The following is a 16376-nucleotide window of genomic DNA, read 5'->3' as shown; positions in this document are numbered from 1 at the left end:
GAAATGAATTTTCGATAACTTATGGTATGCATGTGCTGCATCCCTAACTTTGCTTCCGATAGAGAAGCTACAACACCAGACCGTTATTGTGCAAAATTTTTTAATTCCAAATCTGCAACGCTGTAAAAGGTCCATTCACGTAGTTGTTTCTTTTCAGAAATGTGCGACATAGCGACCATCCCTCTGTGTTTAATGTAAGACAGCAAATATTTTCCGGTCAAAATGCCTGCCACCGGACAGAAAATGATCAACGCTTTGAGGTTTTTGGTCTTTGTAAGCTACGGAAGACTAGACTTCAATCTTTAAACAACGCTAACGAGCTGTATGCGGGCTCTCCAAAACAAACGCAGTTTTTAAGTCACATTTGGTAGCTGACTAAAATAATTTCGACACGTCCTCTGTGCTAAGAAAATTCTCAGGATAAGGATAATCCTCGAAAGTTATGCAATTCCTTGACAGCCTCTTGCAATCTACCTTTCTCCCAATCCAACCTTCTCTTGTGTTTACCAAGTCTATGTCAACGCAATAAAACCTCTCTATTTTTCAGACATTTCTGTTTAGTTTTCCACAATTTATCGAGACTGTCCCGAGTGATATCTTTATTTGCATGATCCTTCTGAAGATTCCAAGGGCAATTTGGATAAATTCAAACAAAACAAAACATGCTAAAACTTTATTTTAGATACAAACATATATTTCGATGAATTTAATGCCATCAGAATAGCAACTTTCCTCTCCTTGCTAAAGTGTAGCGACAAGCTTTTCAAACATGGTTTGCTCTTCCGTCAGATAACCGATAGTAATTAATATTATGATGGCATAAAGACTAATTAATTGGGACTAAGCTTTAGGTATCAAATCACAAATAGATCACAGTGGTTGAGGTTAAGTTAAGCCTAGAAATCATCATTAAAATGGAGACAGAACTGGATAAAACCTCCATCACTAGGAAATATCGATTCGGCCCGGCTCGAACTGTGAGACATCTGTCAAACCTAATGTCAACTTCAGTCAACTCAAGTGCCCGTATTCGGCCAGTTAATTAAAAACCATCGATCATTCTGAGAGGCCACTTTACAGGTGAAAGACGAGAGCACTATCACAGCCAAGCGACTGCGTTCATATGATCCTCAACATCATTGCTAGAAATAAAACTGTTGTGCAAACCGTCATAACCCAACAACCATGGTTTAAAATGGTCGCTACATCTTTAAAAATATTAGATTTTGTCATTCTAGCTGACTGTTTTCAAATATTTAAGTCTGCATCGTACTGAAATAAAGAAACGCAAAATAAGTCTTACCAAATAGCCTGATTCTTTTTCCAAAATTATTTTCATGATTTGCGAAACCACTTTTCTACAGCATTCTGATATAAGAGATATAATTTAGCTGGTACTTACTCAGCGTGCAACTTATAAAAAGCGCGTTGAACATATGTATTTTTCTGGCTTTGATTCCACCCATCATCCAAATTCATCAATACAAACTATGGATATATTGCTGTCAATTGTTTTCATGAGATTGATGTAAGTTTCCTTCGAAGGCTGCGCATGTGCAGCATATCTTTCAAACTCTTTCGAACTCTCTTGCACTATGTAATTTTGCATATCATAGGCTTTGATCGCTTCGCGTCACCAAGGTTGTATTCTTTTTGTGTACCTTAGTAAACCAGCCAAGTAAACCGCGGAGTATTTGCTCCAGATGCGGAGCATTATTTTATTGAAGAGAAATAAGAACTTCATGACAGCAAAACAATCTTTTTCCTAGTTTTATGGAAGTGCATATCGTAATGGTGTAAAATGTTTTCATTTCTTTGGTTGTCGTCGGTTCATTTACCAAAGCGCATATGCAGTGTTTTTTAACGCGTTTTGAACTCTATGTTCGAGTTTCTTTTGATGCACGCACGGTGCTAAGTACGTCGTAACTCTTGATGGGACGCTGTCTTCTCGACGAGACATAAGTCATAACGTTAACTCGGTTCTTCTTAAATTGAACGACTAATTAAAATGAAGGCTCTAGGCAATAGATGATAAGTATTGTTTTGCTTCGTAAAAACAAGAATTAATAAACCGCATCAACAAAGCTAATATTAAAACGTTTCAATAAATGGTATTTTCTAATGTACTAGTAAAATAAAACTGCAATCATTAAAAACTGGTCAAGCAGTCTCCGACTCTAAACGATAGGCGGTTGTCCAAGTAATTACGTATTTTGTCTGTTGCTAAAAATTGCGTGAGATTTCACTTGTTATACGTGATCAATTTTTTTGCAGTTGTCTTCCGCTCATTAATATTCCCTTATGGTTTATTTCAACACGCTATTGTTATTTCTACTTTTGTCAAGTAATTCAATGGTTTCTAGCTCGTTGAATTATTATTTTTGTTTTAGCAGGCATAAGATATCGAAGAATTTTTTCCAATCGCCGGGTCATTAATTTCTGCATCTGCCTAACCTAATACCTGTTAAATCAACAAATAAAAAAGCCTAGACTGTGCTCTGTTCTGTCCCCAAGCACGCAGGAAGCGCCTAGAGCGCGAAAATCTTCCCCTACTTGCAAAGAGAGTTTCTAGGATTGCTTCTAAATCGCTCGACTTCCGTCGCTTAATGAAAAACTTCTAATGTTTCCGGCTGCCATCTAATGCATAAACGGGGAGCGATAATGTACGTGATTCTCTTTTCAAATCTTGTCGCAACAGCTTTGAAGGATGTCAATTAAGCTATAATTGTGTTTCTTTTATTCTACATGTGGCTCCTTACACAGATTGCCGCAGCGAAAACAACATGAATAACGATGACTTTTCCATTGTTTTTCAATCGTTTGGCATTGTGTGGAAACTGAAAAACATTATGACACTAGCTAAGAGAAGAATCGCCATCGTTTTCTTTGATAATTGCCACCTGAAAAATCTCTTGTCTCAGTTTTGCCTGAGTGTCACAGGAAGTTCCCAAAATCGATAAAAACTATTCGCATGTAGAAAGTCAAGTCTATAGATCTCATTTCTACGTTATACCTGAAGGAAATAAGAGAGGTGGTACTTACCCAGAGCACAACTTCTCAAAAAGGTTTTGAACATTTTTCTAGATTCGGTTTCACTTATCATCCAACTCGTCAAGGCCACTATGTACACAGATAGTTATCAGTAGCTGTCGTTACGTTACATTGTATTTGGGAGCAGCGCATGAACGGTATTTCCCTCAAGCATTTCAAACTCTTTAGTATTAGCTAGATTTAGATGCAAATCATAATACTCGGTAGAACGTTCGGAACGTGAGTCACCATTTTTTTTTCCTTAGTCGGACCTATAGACTGAAAGTAATTTGCAGCCGGTGCGTAGTACTGTTCGTCTTCATACTCTTTAGTATTAGCTAGATTTAGATGCAAATCATAATACTCGGTAGAACGTTCGGAACGTGAGTCACCATTTTTTTTTTTCCTTAGTCGGACCTATAGACTGAAAGTAATTTGCAGCCGGTGCGTAGTACTGTTCGTCTTCATACTCTTTAGTATCAGCTAGATTTAGATGCAAATCATAATACTCGGTAGAACGTTCGGAACGTGAGTCACCATTTTTTTTTCCTTGGTCGGACCTATAGACTGAAAGTAATTTGCAGCCGGTGCGTAGTACTGTTCGTCTTCATAAAAGTTAGAAATTCACGACATAAAAGGACTTTTTACAATGGGTTGATTTCTACAATCAACCTTTCGCCGTTAACTAAACGATCGTATTGCAATCGACTGCCATTTCCAGTTGGTTGAGTTTACTTTTTTAAGTTAATCATGAATTCCATTTCGGTTCAAATTCATTGCAATACTGTACTGCCATTCAACCGTCCATACATCCCCGACACCTCTTCGATTGATCTGTAAGTTTTACTTTGCGGAAATTCACCTTCCTCGACGACAGAAAGACAACGTTTATCTTTTTATCTGCGGCTTTGATCCGCAGATTGACAGGCGGAATGTTATTAGTTTTGTTAATATTCAGTATCTTATTCATGCCTGAAAACTTCATTCTATGCACTGTGTATATTCGCAGTTTATTGCTTTTCCTAATTGCGGGTGTAGGGAGTCACCATTTTTTTTTTCTTAGTTGGACCAATAGACTGAAAGTAATTTGCAGCAGGTGCGTAGTATTGTTCGTCTTCATAAAAATTAGAAATTCACGACATAAAAGGACTTTTTACAATAGGTTGATTTCTTGTTTGAGCAAAAACATTACATTACGGATCGCCGTTGAAATATTCTCTGCTTTGAATTAATCAATATACCCTTACGAGCTCGCTGAAAAGGCGTGAATCTGGTTCGTGGCTGGTCAAAACATGGTTGAAACGGCCAATCAAGGAACTCGCAATTAGTCGCACAGGAATCTTTGCGGCTCAGTATTACTCGTTATTTTTTTAGGGCACCGGAACATGCGCAATTAGAGATATACACCCTGCGGAAGGAATAACAAAAAAAGATGACTTTACTTAATTTTTGGATATTCTGAAGCACATTCAAGGATATACCGCTGGGTTCTTTGTCAGTCAAGGTTTCCAAAGGTCTCCTGTCGTCAAATATTTAAAGCAAAAATATTAAATTCTTGTGATAACTTATAACTTAACTGGTATATTCCACTTTACTCGATTTCTGCCGAAGAAATCGATTTACGTTCAAATTGAGACCAGAATTTTATCGCTCATTAAGTTGCAAAATATGATGAAAAAAATTACTCCTGTCACCATTTTAGTAGTCACTTAGCCTTGCGAAGCAGTCGCATAAATTATCGAGATTACATAGAGAAGACAAGGGTAACCGTGACTGGGGCATCATTACCTGGCTAATGATCATGGACGCGGACATAATTTTTCGTGCTTTGAAACCATGGAATTAAGGTTGGTTATCGTTAGTTTGATTCAATTCATAATATTTTAGGTTATATATTACTCTTAGCGCAGGATAAACTCTGTTAATTTAATGTACAGAAGATTGAGTTAAAGAAAAACAGCGACAATCTGATGCACAAAGAAGCGGTTTTTGACGTCGTAGAATTCAGTGACAGTAAAGACAAAAGAGGGATAGTGGTTCAGAAGGATCTAGAACGAGAGCAGAGCGGAGTTGCAAATGTAGAAAGATAAAATATCCAAATATCATAATTTCCAAAGAACAGTGTACACACTCAAGAACTCAAATAGAAGAGATTCTGGCAGTTATGAACATTACTGATCTAGTAGTTGAAATAAGACCTGAAAAAAACTCAGGCCCGTATGGGATTTGAACCCATGACCTCTGCGATGCCGACGCAGCGCTCTACCAACTGAGTTAACAAGCCAACTGGGAGTTGCTCTTTATGTTGGGTCTAAATATAATATCCAAGTGATGAATAATGATTGTGGATATATAATATATATATCGAGAACTATTCCTTGCGCTGCGAACCTCTGCGTTTTTCAAGATTCTGAGAAAGCATTCCTTGATACACGCTTGAAGCCGTGAAACAATTTTTAACTTAGGAAGAATACCATCAATTTCCTGAGGTACGCGATATATTAGTTAATGAACGATCTCAGGGGTAGGATAAAAAAATGATGATCTAATTAGAGGTGTTTGCAATCAGTGCCTGGACAGGTCACGATAAAACGCAGACTGTAGACTGCGCAGACTGCGCAGACTAAGAAATTGTTTTGTTTCTTTCTTTTTTTATCTGACGAAACTTGACGAGGTTATTTCGAGTGTGTGTGAAATAAAAGTTAATTGGACAATTTCCAAGTGACCAGCAGACGAGACTCGAGGTTTTTTTTTTATTTTTCCAAAAATCGAAAATATAGGAAAACATATGTCACTGTTGGTTTGCATTTATTGCTCTTTAGAGCTTGGAGTCTGACGGAATAATTTGGTACGGTTGAAAGGTCGACGCCGGCTACGATGAATTCCCTTCAGATGGAAAATAAACAAAAAATTTGAGTACACACCTCTTAAGCGTATTATTTGATCAAGAAACGGGGCAAAACGCTATTCCTAAATTAAAATGTTGTTTACCTTATTTGAAGTTTGTAGTTGATACACATCAGTGAGTCTCCCACATTTGCAGAATGTTCTGTCGGAAAGTGATTAAAGTTTTTATTTCTTTTATTTCGAGCCGTCATGGAAGCACTTAGTATTGTTTTAAACTGTAGAAGCGAAACGAGGTGCTTCGATCTGGCTCAAACTTGAGTTGTAGTAGTTGAATCACAGTTCAGGAGAAATGTACATGTGTTAAACAAGGCACGAAACCCATCATGCACAAGAAATGTACCGACATTCAAAAGGCGCTCGTTTGTTGTTCATCACTACTTATCATTAAGTTACAAACCAGTTCCCAGAAAAGATTTTTTTGCTTTCCATTTAATGTCAACCTAGGCGTAGAATAAAAAATTTTAAGCGAGAAAACGTATTTTTTTTTCTAAAAATGAAAAAAAAAAGGATAATACTGGAGAAATTGGGTACCTATCGAAGTCGATTGCGTGATGGGTCATGAATGAATTTGTTAGTGTCTCGCAAGCTGAAACAGCTGAAATTCTGTAGCGAACAAAGTGCAGACTGCTCGGTCTGCATTTCGCGTCTTATGATGACCGGTTTTGAACCGCAGTGGGCTGCCACGGGAAGTTGCTGCATCGTATGGTGATTTTGAAACAGCTTACGTGCTTCGAATTTCTTTGGTCGCTAAGTTGGGCAAACCTATACTCGTCATTTATGCCTCGATTTTCAGCGAGGAGAGCAACATCTCATCTTTCAATAACCGCTGTTAGTTAGGAGAGATTTTCGTAGTTTGGCGTTCATTTCGGTTTGGAGTGGTTTGGAGTGGAGGAGGTTTTAGCTTGCGGCCCTTGTCTCCCTTTTTTCTCTTAACGGCCTCCGTTAAAAAAGACGTTTCAAACAGCCATGAAGGGTGCAAAATATCACAAATAGTTTGATTAATATTTCACTTAACTTTATTGAGATATTCAGACCGAGATGTTATTTAGATATGCAAATGTCAGAGCTTTTTTCATATTTATAACTCTGATATATTTTGCTCGTCGCATGGCAACAATTATTTAGGTATAACCACGAAGACATGTTGTGGTCTGCCAGACAAGACCAAGGTATTCAAGATCACCTTTCATCACTGTTGTTTGGTGACACTGGTGTTGGTATATCTTAAGTCTTTCTCCTTATCGTCTCTAGGGGTTTGGAGTCTTTTCCATCCCCCTACAACCATTTGCCTTAAAGTAAACAGCTCCATCTTAGAGGTCAGCCGCATCAATTTGGTGGGGAAATGATCAGTCCACCAATACTGTACATTCGGAGAAGAGAAGAATGTCTCGAAAGCAAGGTTAGTGGAAAACTGTTCGCTTTGAGAAAGCGATGTTGTCCAACAGCGGTAACCTTGGAATATGTTCGAGCCTTATAGAGGCTGCCAAAATTATAATCCTTCAATTTTTCAAGGCGCGCGGAAAAAAAATCTCCTAGAAACAGCTTAACGTCAAAAACCTCTAAGGCTGGTTCATTTGCGACGGAGTTTTAATTAGAAACACAAAACGATACAATCTTGTGACGGAAAATCATGCCAACGGAACCAGAAGAAAAATATAGATACCAACCCCGTTTCCTATCATCCATTGAAAACTGGATTAAAGCAGTCGTACGTCATCGAGAACTGACAATGTGATTGCTTTGTTTTTTCCGCTTCCGCTTTGTTTCTGCGAAATACATCAATTTGTGTTGGTCACCCTGTTGTTGAAAAATTTTGATTGCGTTACACTGTTACACTGTGCGTCTTTATACGCCACAGTTATGGCATTTTGCCTGCTCTTCTTTAGATCAAATCGTTTAATCCTCATAAAAAAATAGAAAGGTGATGAAAATACTGGAAATTCGTGAAGCAAATATCATTGCTTCAAAATGAATAGATATGTTAGTTTTGAAGCGGAACATTTCGTACGCATCCTTCTAATTTGCATAATTTGCATATAACATGACATGCTCGGTTTGAACAGTTCAAAGTCAAATTTTTCTCGGAATACGAGCTCTCCAAAATCATGGATGACTATCAAAGCATCGCTTCAAAAGGACAACGTCTTGCCTTTGCTCACATTCTCGTTGGGTTTGCCCTGATTGTTGCCGGCATTGTGGACAGATTTCAGCTGGAGTCTTATTTTGGTTATTCATGTTTTGGGATTTGGGTCGGCATTTGGGTAAGATGGAATGTGGCAATGCAATATTTTAGTGAATGTTGCACTAAAGTCATCGCGAGAGTATTCCGGGCGTTAAGATAGAATTAGAACATTATGAAAGTCGCTGAAAGATGTAGCTTCGGAGACTTTATTCGATGGATCGCCTAATGTCTCATTCGCTCGAAGCGTTCATACAAGTTGGTATTTGAAACTGTGTAAAAGTGTTGTGGTTTGAGTTATGCTGATTAGCAAGTACACATTATCGGTCTACCTTCATTCACAAGAGACTAAGACTAAAAGTTGGGCAGTTTGACAGCTTTCATTAGCCACAATAAAACAAGCGAGTTAAGTTACAGAATAGACGTGAATGGCTTTGATTTTAATGGACAAACAGAAAATAAAATATTCCGGCTAGACTGTAAGTTGTTTCCCATTACCCAAGATTATGCGATTAAAACAAGCACTCAAAATAAACTGAACAACTATTTCCAACTAATGTCCCTTTTCTTTCAATCGAAGTTTGAAGGCAATTTACATTTACTATGACTCTTTTCTGTGCAACCGGAAGTCATTTGACCTTTGACCAAGTATGTGTGAAAAAGCAAGCATCGACACGAACTACCTTACACGTACATAATCGTGTTTATACAAAAATAAATCTGCAGTTAAATAAATCGCTTGTACGCGTTTCATGTTGCAGAAGCTCTACTAGATGAAATCATTAAGTCATTTTATTTTATTCGATTGACTCATACTCATTTATAATTTATATTTACGTTAGGTCGCTAAATTTCCGTTTAAAAAGAAAAAAAACAAAGCGTGAGTATTTAAGAAGAGTCGCAAAAGTCTAACTTTGTGCTCTACTGCTCATATGACTTATTACGCAACACTGAATGTTAAGGCCTCTTTTACACTTATGTGTAGCTCGATTCTCAAACGTTGGCTCGCTCGACGAGGAGGGAAGGGGACAAAGCGATATTATCATCATTTTTAAAAATACCATTATGCTAATCTAAAGCTTTTATCGTAGATGTGTATCACAGGAGGCCTCGGTATCTCTGCTACTGGGATGTTCAGAACGTCAACAACCAACATCTATGTAAGTACATGTACATCTAAGGTTTTGTATAGCGCAATTCCGACAACCGCTTGAGAACTTGCTATTTTAAAAGCAAGTTCTAGAAACGTTTGAGCTCGCTGATTGGCCAGCTTGGAGTTGAACATTGCTAAGTAATATTCACTTCCGAGTTGCCAAACGCACGTCAGGAGTTTAGTTTCCGATCATTTTTCGGTAAAAGGACTGAAATAAACTGTATTTTTTCTTGTTCAGTAAAAACAATTATTAATCTCAGAGTTGGATGGAAATTTACCTCCGATTCGGTGATTCGATATCATTCAATATTTTATTGTGAATACATAAACAATGCAGCTACTACTTAAAAGACTGCGAGCGTATACCAGGCATTTTCATATTCTGGAGTCTGTGTAAATACTCGTATTACAATGCTAAAACAAATTACGCTATTTATCTTCTCACTAACAATTGTACAAAATAATTCAAATCCTCTTTGTTATTCGTCGTGAAGATTTTGAATAATTCAATTGTTAAATGTCAAATATTGACTACAGACAGACCAAAAGAGAACCTTTCATTTTATCTCCTTAAGGCGGCCCTGTTTATGGCATTTTCCATTGTATCGTCTATTAGTGGCCTACTTATCAGCTCCTTATACGGAGCGACAGAATTGAGAGCTTTCAGTATAACCATGGTAATCCTTGGTGCCCTTGAGTTTGGCATTGGAATTGCAGCGTCTGTATGCTGCTGCTTGATGAAGCCTTGTACATGCTGTTGTTGTGTCTCCCAAGATGAGGTATTGTTTGTAAAATAATTCAAAGAAACGTTTAATTTGTGTTTGTTTGAGTGATCATGACAAATATCTAGTCTGCTTAGCCTGTCCCACTGCCCTACCCTCATCACTCTTATTTACCTACTTACCTTCCTTCCTTCTAGCTTGTCTACCTATCAACCTTCCCAACCACTGACTTATTTACCAACCCACCCACTCACCCACCAGCCTGCCTGCCCACTTACTGCCCTACTTCCTTGCTGACCCATCTACCTACCTACTGTTTTAACTAATTACCCACAAACGTTCCTACCAATTTACTTTTTCACCAACTCACCCACCCACCTACTTACTTACTTACCTCTCTATCTACCCACCAACCTGCCTACCTACTTCCTGACCTACCTCCTTACCCACCCACCCATTTACCTCAATCCCTGTCCATCTACCAACCTGCCTACCTACTTACAAAAGTACCTACATAAACATTTCCTATTTAGCTACATATGTCCTCAACTACCTAACTGTTCGACTAGCTACCTGCCCAACTTCTCACCCAACCCACCAAACTACCTACCTACCTACCTACCTACCTATTAATCTGCCTATGAACCCAAGTAACTGCCTACCTACCTACCCTCTTGCTTACTCATCAACCCGCCTCCCATCCTACCTACCCAGCTACCTACGTTGCTTACCTACCCACCCACCCCACTAACCTGCCTTTGTGCTCGCCTAACCACCCATCTCTTTACCCTTCTACTTACCCACCTCCACCTTACCTACCCACCTTCGTTGCTTACCCACGTGTTTACCTTCTTGTCTGTTTTCATATCCAGCCATTATTAACCCACCTGGTTATCTATTTACTTCCTTGCCTATCTAACTGCCCATCAACCACCTCTTTTCCTGCGTCAAGTCCTATTCAAAAATCTGTGGGAAAGATCTATGTAAACAACAGCCTCTATTTGGCGCTAAAATATGAGCAGATATTTGTGAGCGGATATCATCTGTTCCAAGATGCAAACAGTTTTCCGTGAGCGGATCTGGAGGAAAACTAAGAACTTCCAAGAACAGATAATGTCCAAGGACAAAATATCAGTTCATATTTCCAAGCAATATAGAGGCTACTGTTTTCACTATCCTTCAAAGATTTTGCAGCGCGCGTAAAAAAATGTTTACGAACTACTTACCATATGCAGGGTGGGTTCTTTTAAGTGATTGCTGGTACGACTTTTGGAAAAAAAAATTCCCTTTTTCTGTAACAACCACAAAACCCTATATAATCTTGAATAAAATTTGAAACTAAGAGTTATCGTAATAGATATAATGTATAAAAATTTGAGAATACCGCTTGAGTAATAGTCTCAGATATCACCCAGTTTTAGCTGGAGTATCTTCGCTCTCGCGTTGCGTTTAGATCAATCGCGGGCGAGCAAAAATGTTTGATGGATCGTAAGTACATATACACACACCCTTTATAGTCCTATTACATAAAAAAATGTACCTTCCTAACGTATTCCACCCACATATTTACCAATATACATATTTGCAGAGCACTATTTCCTTTTCAATGTCATAATTTCCTTTCTTTTGTCTCTTCTCATCTAAAATTTTTAGAGACGACCTTTGGTGCATCCTCCAAGTGTTCAGCCCATATTGGTTGACAGGCGAACTAACTATGTTGCCGTCGTAGTCCCTCCGTGAAAAAACCGCATTCAAGGAAAGTGAAATTACGTGATTCCCTAGATCATCAATCCAAAATTTTCAATAATATTCTTATAATTTTTTCTTGTCATTCGTGAGATTAATACTTGAGTGACTAAAAAAAAACCTAATAGAAAAGTTTTATCACATTTTAATAAACAGGCGTGGATTCGTCTCGTAGCTTCATTCATAATGATAAAGGCATTATAATATTTACTTTCTTTGATGATTTTTTTTAATCGGAAATAAAACTAGTATTATCCTACTTTTTTAACTGAAAGTCTTATTTTTGCTTTTTGGACGTTCTTTTTTGTTTTGTTTTCCTTTTTGTTATTTCTTTTTTTTTCTAAAATATGTTTTTTTGTTTCACTTTTATTTTACAAATTATGTAAGACTTGCTTTATGTTAGAATTGCGTTTTTTTGTCTAGTGTTACCTTAGAGTTTTACGTCAGTTTATTCTCGAGTTTTTCCTATAAAATTCCTTATGAAGACGAAAATGAGAATCAAAAAGTTAGTAATCATTAAGTTGATTCTTTAATATTTGAAGTAAACCTTCTCAAAAAGTGTCTTGTAGAGATATCGTAAAGCCTTCTCAAAAAGAGTCTTCTGGAGATAATGTCTATGATAAACTTAGGAAGAGACTACAACGACGTTTTTTTGGTACAAAAAAAAGTCAGCACTATAGCGAAGTGAAACACCTCGTTAAAACTCACCCCAGTTCCCTGGGTATTGTTTTTCTCCCCGGATGGGAAGAGAATCCGAACCAAGTTTACCTGTAATTCGTCTGAGCTCCATGACACTTCGCTGGCACTCATTGATATCCCTGAGTGGAGAGAGGGACTATGGAGAGAGGGACGGGTGGGTGGAGAGAGGCATACGTTCTATATGTGAGACTATTCAAAGTGTCTTTCCAAAGACCCAGCCATGGCTCGAGCCCAGACCTTTTAGTTCAGCGCGGCAATTGGTCGTGCCATGTGCCATGAGGCAGAATACAACCTGCTAAACATTTAAAGCGCTTAGTAACTGAGACAGTTCTTGAGCTCCTGTAAAACGCCCCTTTCGTTTACAACTCAAGAAATCTAGTGAACCTTTACTGATTTTAATTCATTTTATTTTGACAATCCATATTATGCCAACACTATCAAATGTATTTGCAGATTTTATGTTTATTTTTTCTCAGAGGCCACGGTAACGAATACTGCAATCTGATTGGTTCTTAGAGCGGTCTGGGTTTTCCTTATATTTGCCCACGGACACAGGAACGCTTTTGTGAGTCGCCGAGTACAACTCTAACTTCCCTGCCATTTTCCATCAATACATTTTGTTTTGCCGGCTGGGCATTATTTTTAAGCAAAGCATTTTTACCAAATCAGGCCGATTAATAACTTATTAATCGTCTGGTAGCCGACAGAAAATTTTTTTCGAAATTAGTTTGTAGAAGCATATTTGTGATTAAATGGGTTGACTCGCGGCCTATAAATAGTTTTCCGTCTACTTTAATTCTTCACAAATGTAACTCAGAAAGTTAAAACTGAGATATTTATTGATAACTGAATTAATCGATAAAACTTTCATTCATTTAATGTCTGAATTCACTCAAACTATTTTTTCGTTGTTGCGAAGTTTTCAGTCCTACTTCAAATACGCTTTCGGTAAGTCTTTTCGAGTCGACCTGTTCAATTTACCATTTGCACCGTAAATTTCACTGCCAAAACCATATGACTTCAACAGGCGAAAGCTGCGTTAACTTTCCCTTGGGTCTACTTAAAGTATCTCATTTGTCTCGAGTTATATGGCAGAAGAAGACAAGAATTTACACGCTCCGTTGTTTCAGAGTTTGATTGGAGACCTTTTAAATCACCTTTATTGATACGCAAATGAAGATATTTCGATGAAGTCTATCTGTTTAACTTGCATTATCTCTGTTTTAACAACCATTTACTCGCTCAGAAATAGTTCAGTTTAATGAGGATCTTGCCGCTGTTACAGCCCTAGATCATTCGGGTTATTTAGGCCGGAATTTTATGAAGTTTTAGAAAAAAAAATGTTATTCACCGGCTTAGGTCGGTCCGTATTAGGAAAAACTATGGCATCTGTTTGGAGCATCGCACCCGGCCTACGGCCTCGGGAGTTACTCAAGACCTTATAAGGTACACTTTTTTCCCAGTATAGACCTCCCAGCTAGCGAATAACATAGATGGCTCCACCTAGACACGTGAGGTTAGTTATATCGACGCTCTAATGAAGTTTAACTTAGATTTTATGAAACGGCATTGTATTTTTCCCCTTTTTTTCTGCCTATTTACTCCCTATTCAGAGTTGACTAATTTGTTTATGAATGTATAATACCTCAATCAAGCACAAGAGGGTTGAGAGACAGACACTTCAAGAAGTTTCTGTTTCCTGTTGTGTTTATTTCTGTTCGTTTGACGTTAATTATTTTTTTTTTGTCCATAGAGTTCAACCTGATTATGAAACGCGCATAATTCATGGTGAATCATTGTAGATGATTTTTGTGGTCAAGATCATTATAAGTACGCCCTTGATTCATTTTTCAGAAATTTTCCTTTTTGACTTTAACTATAAATTGAGCCAATAAATTTACTTCGTTAATTGGCAGTTTGAAGAGCACAGATATGTTTAACACTCCACCAAATATTAGGAAATTTTACGGACAGAAACGCAATAAATCCCACTCGAAACATTTCGATTCTTATTCCAAAAAACTCAGAGTGACTCACTGGCTTTAAGCTTAATTTCGTCATCGTGACTCATTTAGACGCTGAGGAAATTAAGCATGGTGCGGAAGCACAATGCAATACCGATAAATGTCAAATGGCCATTATAATTCTGGTCAAGAGAAACACTTTTATGGGTACAATGATAAGTTACATGTAAAATTGTTGTCGGGGCCTAATCAGATGGTACAATTTACACTCACGTCCTCCTGGTGGACACAGTCGTGGTCTCCCCATTCATTCCGTCTACAGTGAGATAACCAATCTTCCTTCCCTAGGCATATGACTTATTCCATCCAGATCGGACCAGATCCCTGACCACGTCTAGAACAACCGTGAGCCTGACATCCATCAGAAAAGCCAAGCTGACGACACACGACGTTGGCCTCGTTGATTGTCCAGTGATCATTACACACTGTGAGAAAAATTAAGAGAGCCGATTTTTCCTAGAGTTTTGCATCCTGTTGAACTACATGCATGCCTTGATGTAGGGAAAATTAAAGTAGCGTAACTCCATTTTCCACATATAAACAAAAATGTACAAACTAAAATCCCTTCATTTGCTCTGACGAGGGGCAAACGCCACTCGAAAAGTTAGGTGACCACTTATGCAAAAGATCGTGGTAGAATAAGAGCTTTTCTGAATGGCTTCGAGCGTTCTTCGGGAACCATAACAAACTTTAGTATATAAGTAGACACTCTGATTGGCTACTCAAGCTCCAAATATCCGTTGCTATTCACCTCTTACTAATTTGCTTGGGATTTGCGCCCGAAAATAGTATAAACATGGTAGGAATAAATTACCTAAAAAATCATATCTTGCCATTTTAGTATACACTCAATGTTCACCTCAATGTCGGTGGCTAGCAATGGATATTTACCTTGCCACTTCGCCACCACCAGCCATTTCCACTCAGGTGAGTAGTTCTTAAGTATTATTTCGAACTAAATCTACAAGAGATACTTAATTGCACTGTCCTTTATAGCACTTATTAGAAATAATACATGATTTATACATAATTCTTTCTAGATAAAAATACAAAGAATATGCCTTCAGCTCTAATCCAATGCTAAAAGCCAAAGAATTAACATTGATAAGTGATGGCTTGTACATTCGTTCCGTGGTATACGTAACTCGCTGCTTTCACCAGATCCCTCACATGTTCTTAACACGTTGAGTCATTTAGTTCACAGTGGTGTGCTTTCGCTCCAGTTTGTCTAAAATAAAGTTCACACTGACGCAGTTATGGTTCAGCCGGGTAACAACGATATTCACTCGTGTCCCTGTCAATCACTCTGATGTTTGCTATTAGACGTTCGCTCACGAAGAACAGAGTGGATGGAAATGCTATGATACGGCATTAATCTAAAAAGAAAATCAAGGAAACATCCAATCACTCTAGTTCTACCCCTCTGAGAGTTTTAGACGTTCCTTGGCATGCTATTTAGAGATGACAATACGAATATCAATGATTCCGGCATTTTTCTGGATCCTCTATGGCAATAACAAAATACTGAGGTTTAACGGGTATTGGAAACAGCGCTTGCATGCGATATCAATCGGTTTTTCGATTTGGTAAGCTCGGTAGAATATTTGACCTCCAAAAGCGATCAAAATCTTTTCAATATAAATGTAAATTTTAAAAAGAAGCCAATTCTTTACATAGCGAGCGATCGACAAGTTATTTAAAATTGATAATTTATAAAGATTTAGTAGTTGCAGTAGTTTACGGACAGAGGTAAAGTAGAAACTCTTAAAGCCCAAACCTGAGGGGTATTAAAACTTGAGAACCGCTCCTACTTAGCATTTAACAATTTTAAAGGAAAAAATCTTGAAGATGAATTCACCACTGGTGTATACCTTGCTTTTAAACCCAAATTGACCTTACCTATTTGAAAGGTTGTT

At 37.9% G+C, this 16376-nt stretch overlaps 1 protein-coding gene and 1 non-coding gene across 3 annotated transcripts; one reads left to right on the top strand and one right to left on the bottom strand.

Moving 5' to 3' along the window:
* Positions 1–5241: 5241 nt before the first annotated feature.
* Trnaa-ggc (transfer RNA alanine (anticodon GGC)) lies at positions 5242–5314 on the bottom strand. The gene has a single exon. It is a non-coding gene; the product is annotated as a tRNA-Ala (tRNA).
* Positions 5315–7098: 1784 nt separating this feature from the next.
* LOC149051956 (uncharacterized) lies at positions 7099–12296 on the top strand. Of its 2 annotated transcripts, none has more exons than XM_089203944.1 (4): positions 7099–7336; positions 9208–9276; positions 9845–10048; positions 11645–12296. In XM_089203944.1, the coding sequence occupies exons 1-4, from the start codon at positions 7280–7282 to the stop codon at positions 11729–11731; spliced, it is 417 nt and encodes a 138-aa protein (XP_089060070.1). In that variant the 5' UTR covers positions 7099–7279; the 3' UTR covers positions 11732–12296. The 2 variants fall into 2 exon arrangements, with proteins under 2 accessions (XP_089060070.1, XP_089060016.1); XM_089203890.1 differs by lacking the exon at positions 7099–7336 and adding an exon at positions 7892–8198.
* Positions 12297–16376: the final 4080 nt, after the last annotated feature.

The sequence above is a fragment of the Pocillopora damicornis genome, chromosome 1, assembly GCF_964200805.1.
Source record: "Pocillopora damicornis chromosome 1, jaPocDami1.2, whole genome shotgun sequence".
In the NCBI taxonomy this organism is placed as follows: Eukaryota; Metazoa; Cnidaria; class Anthozoa; order Scleractinia; family Pocilloporidae; genus Pocillopora; species Pocillopora damicornis.
This window is presented reverse-complemented; position numbering and strand designations above follow the sequence as displayed.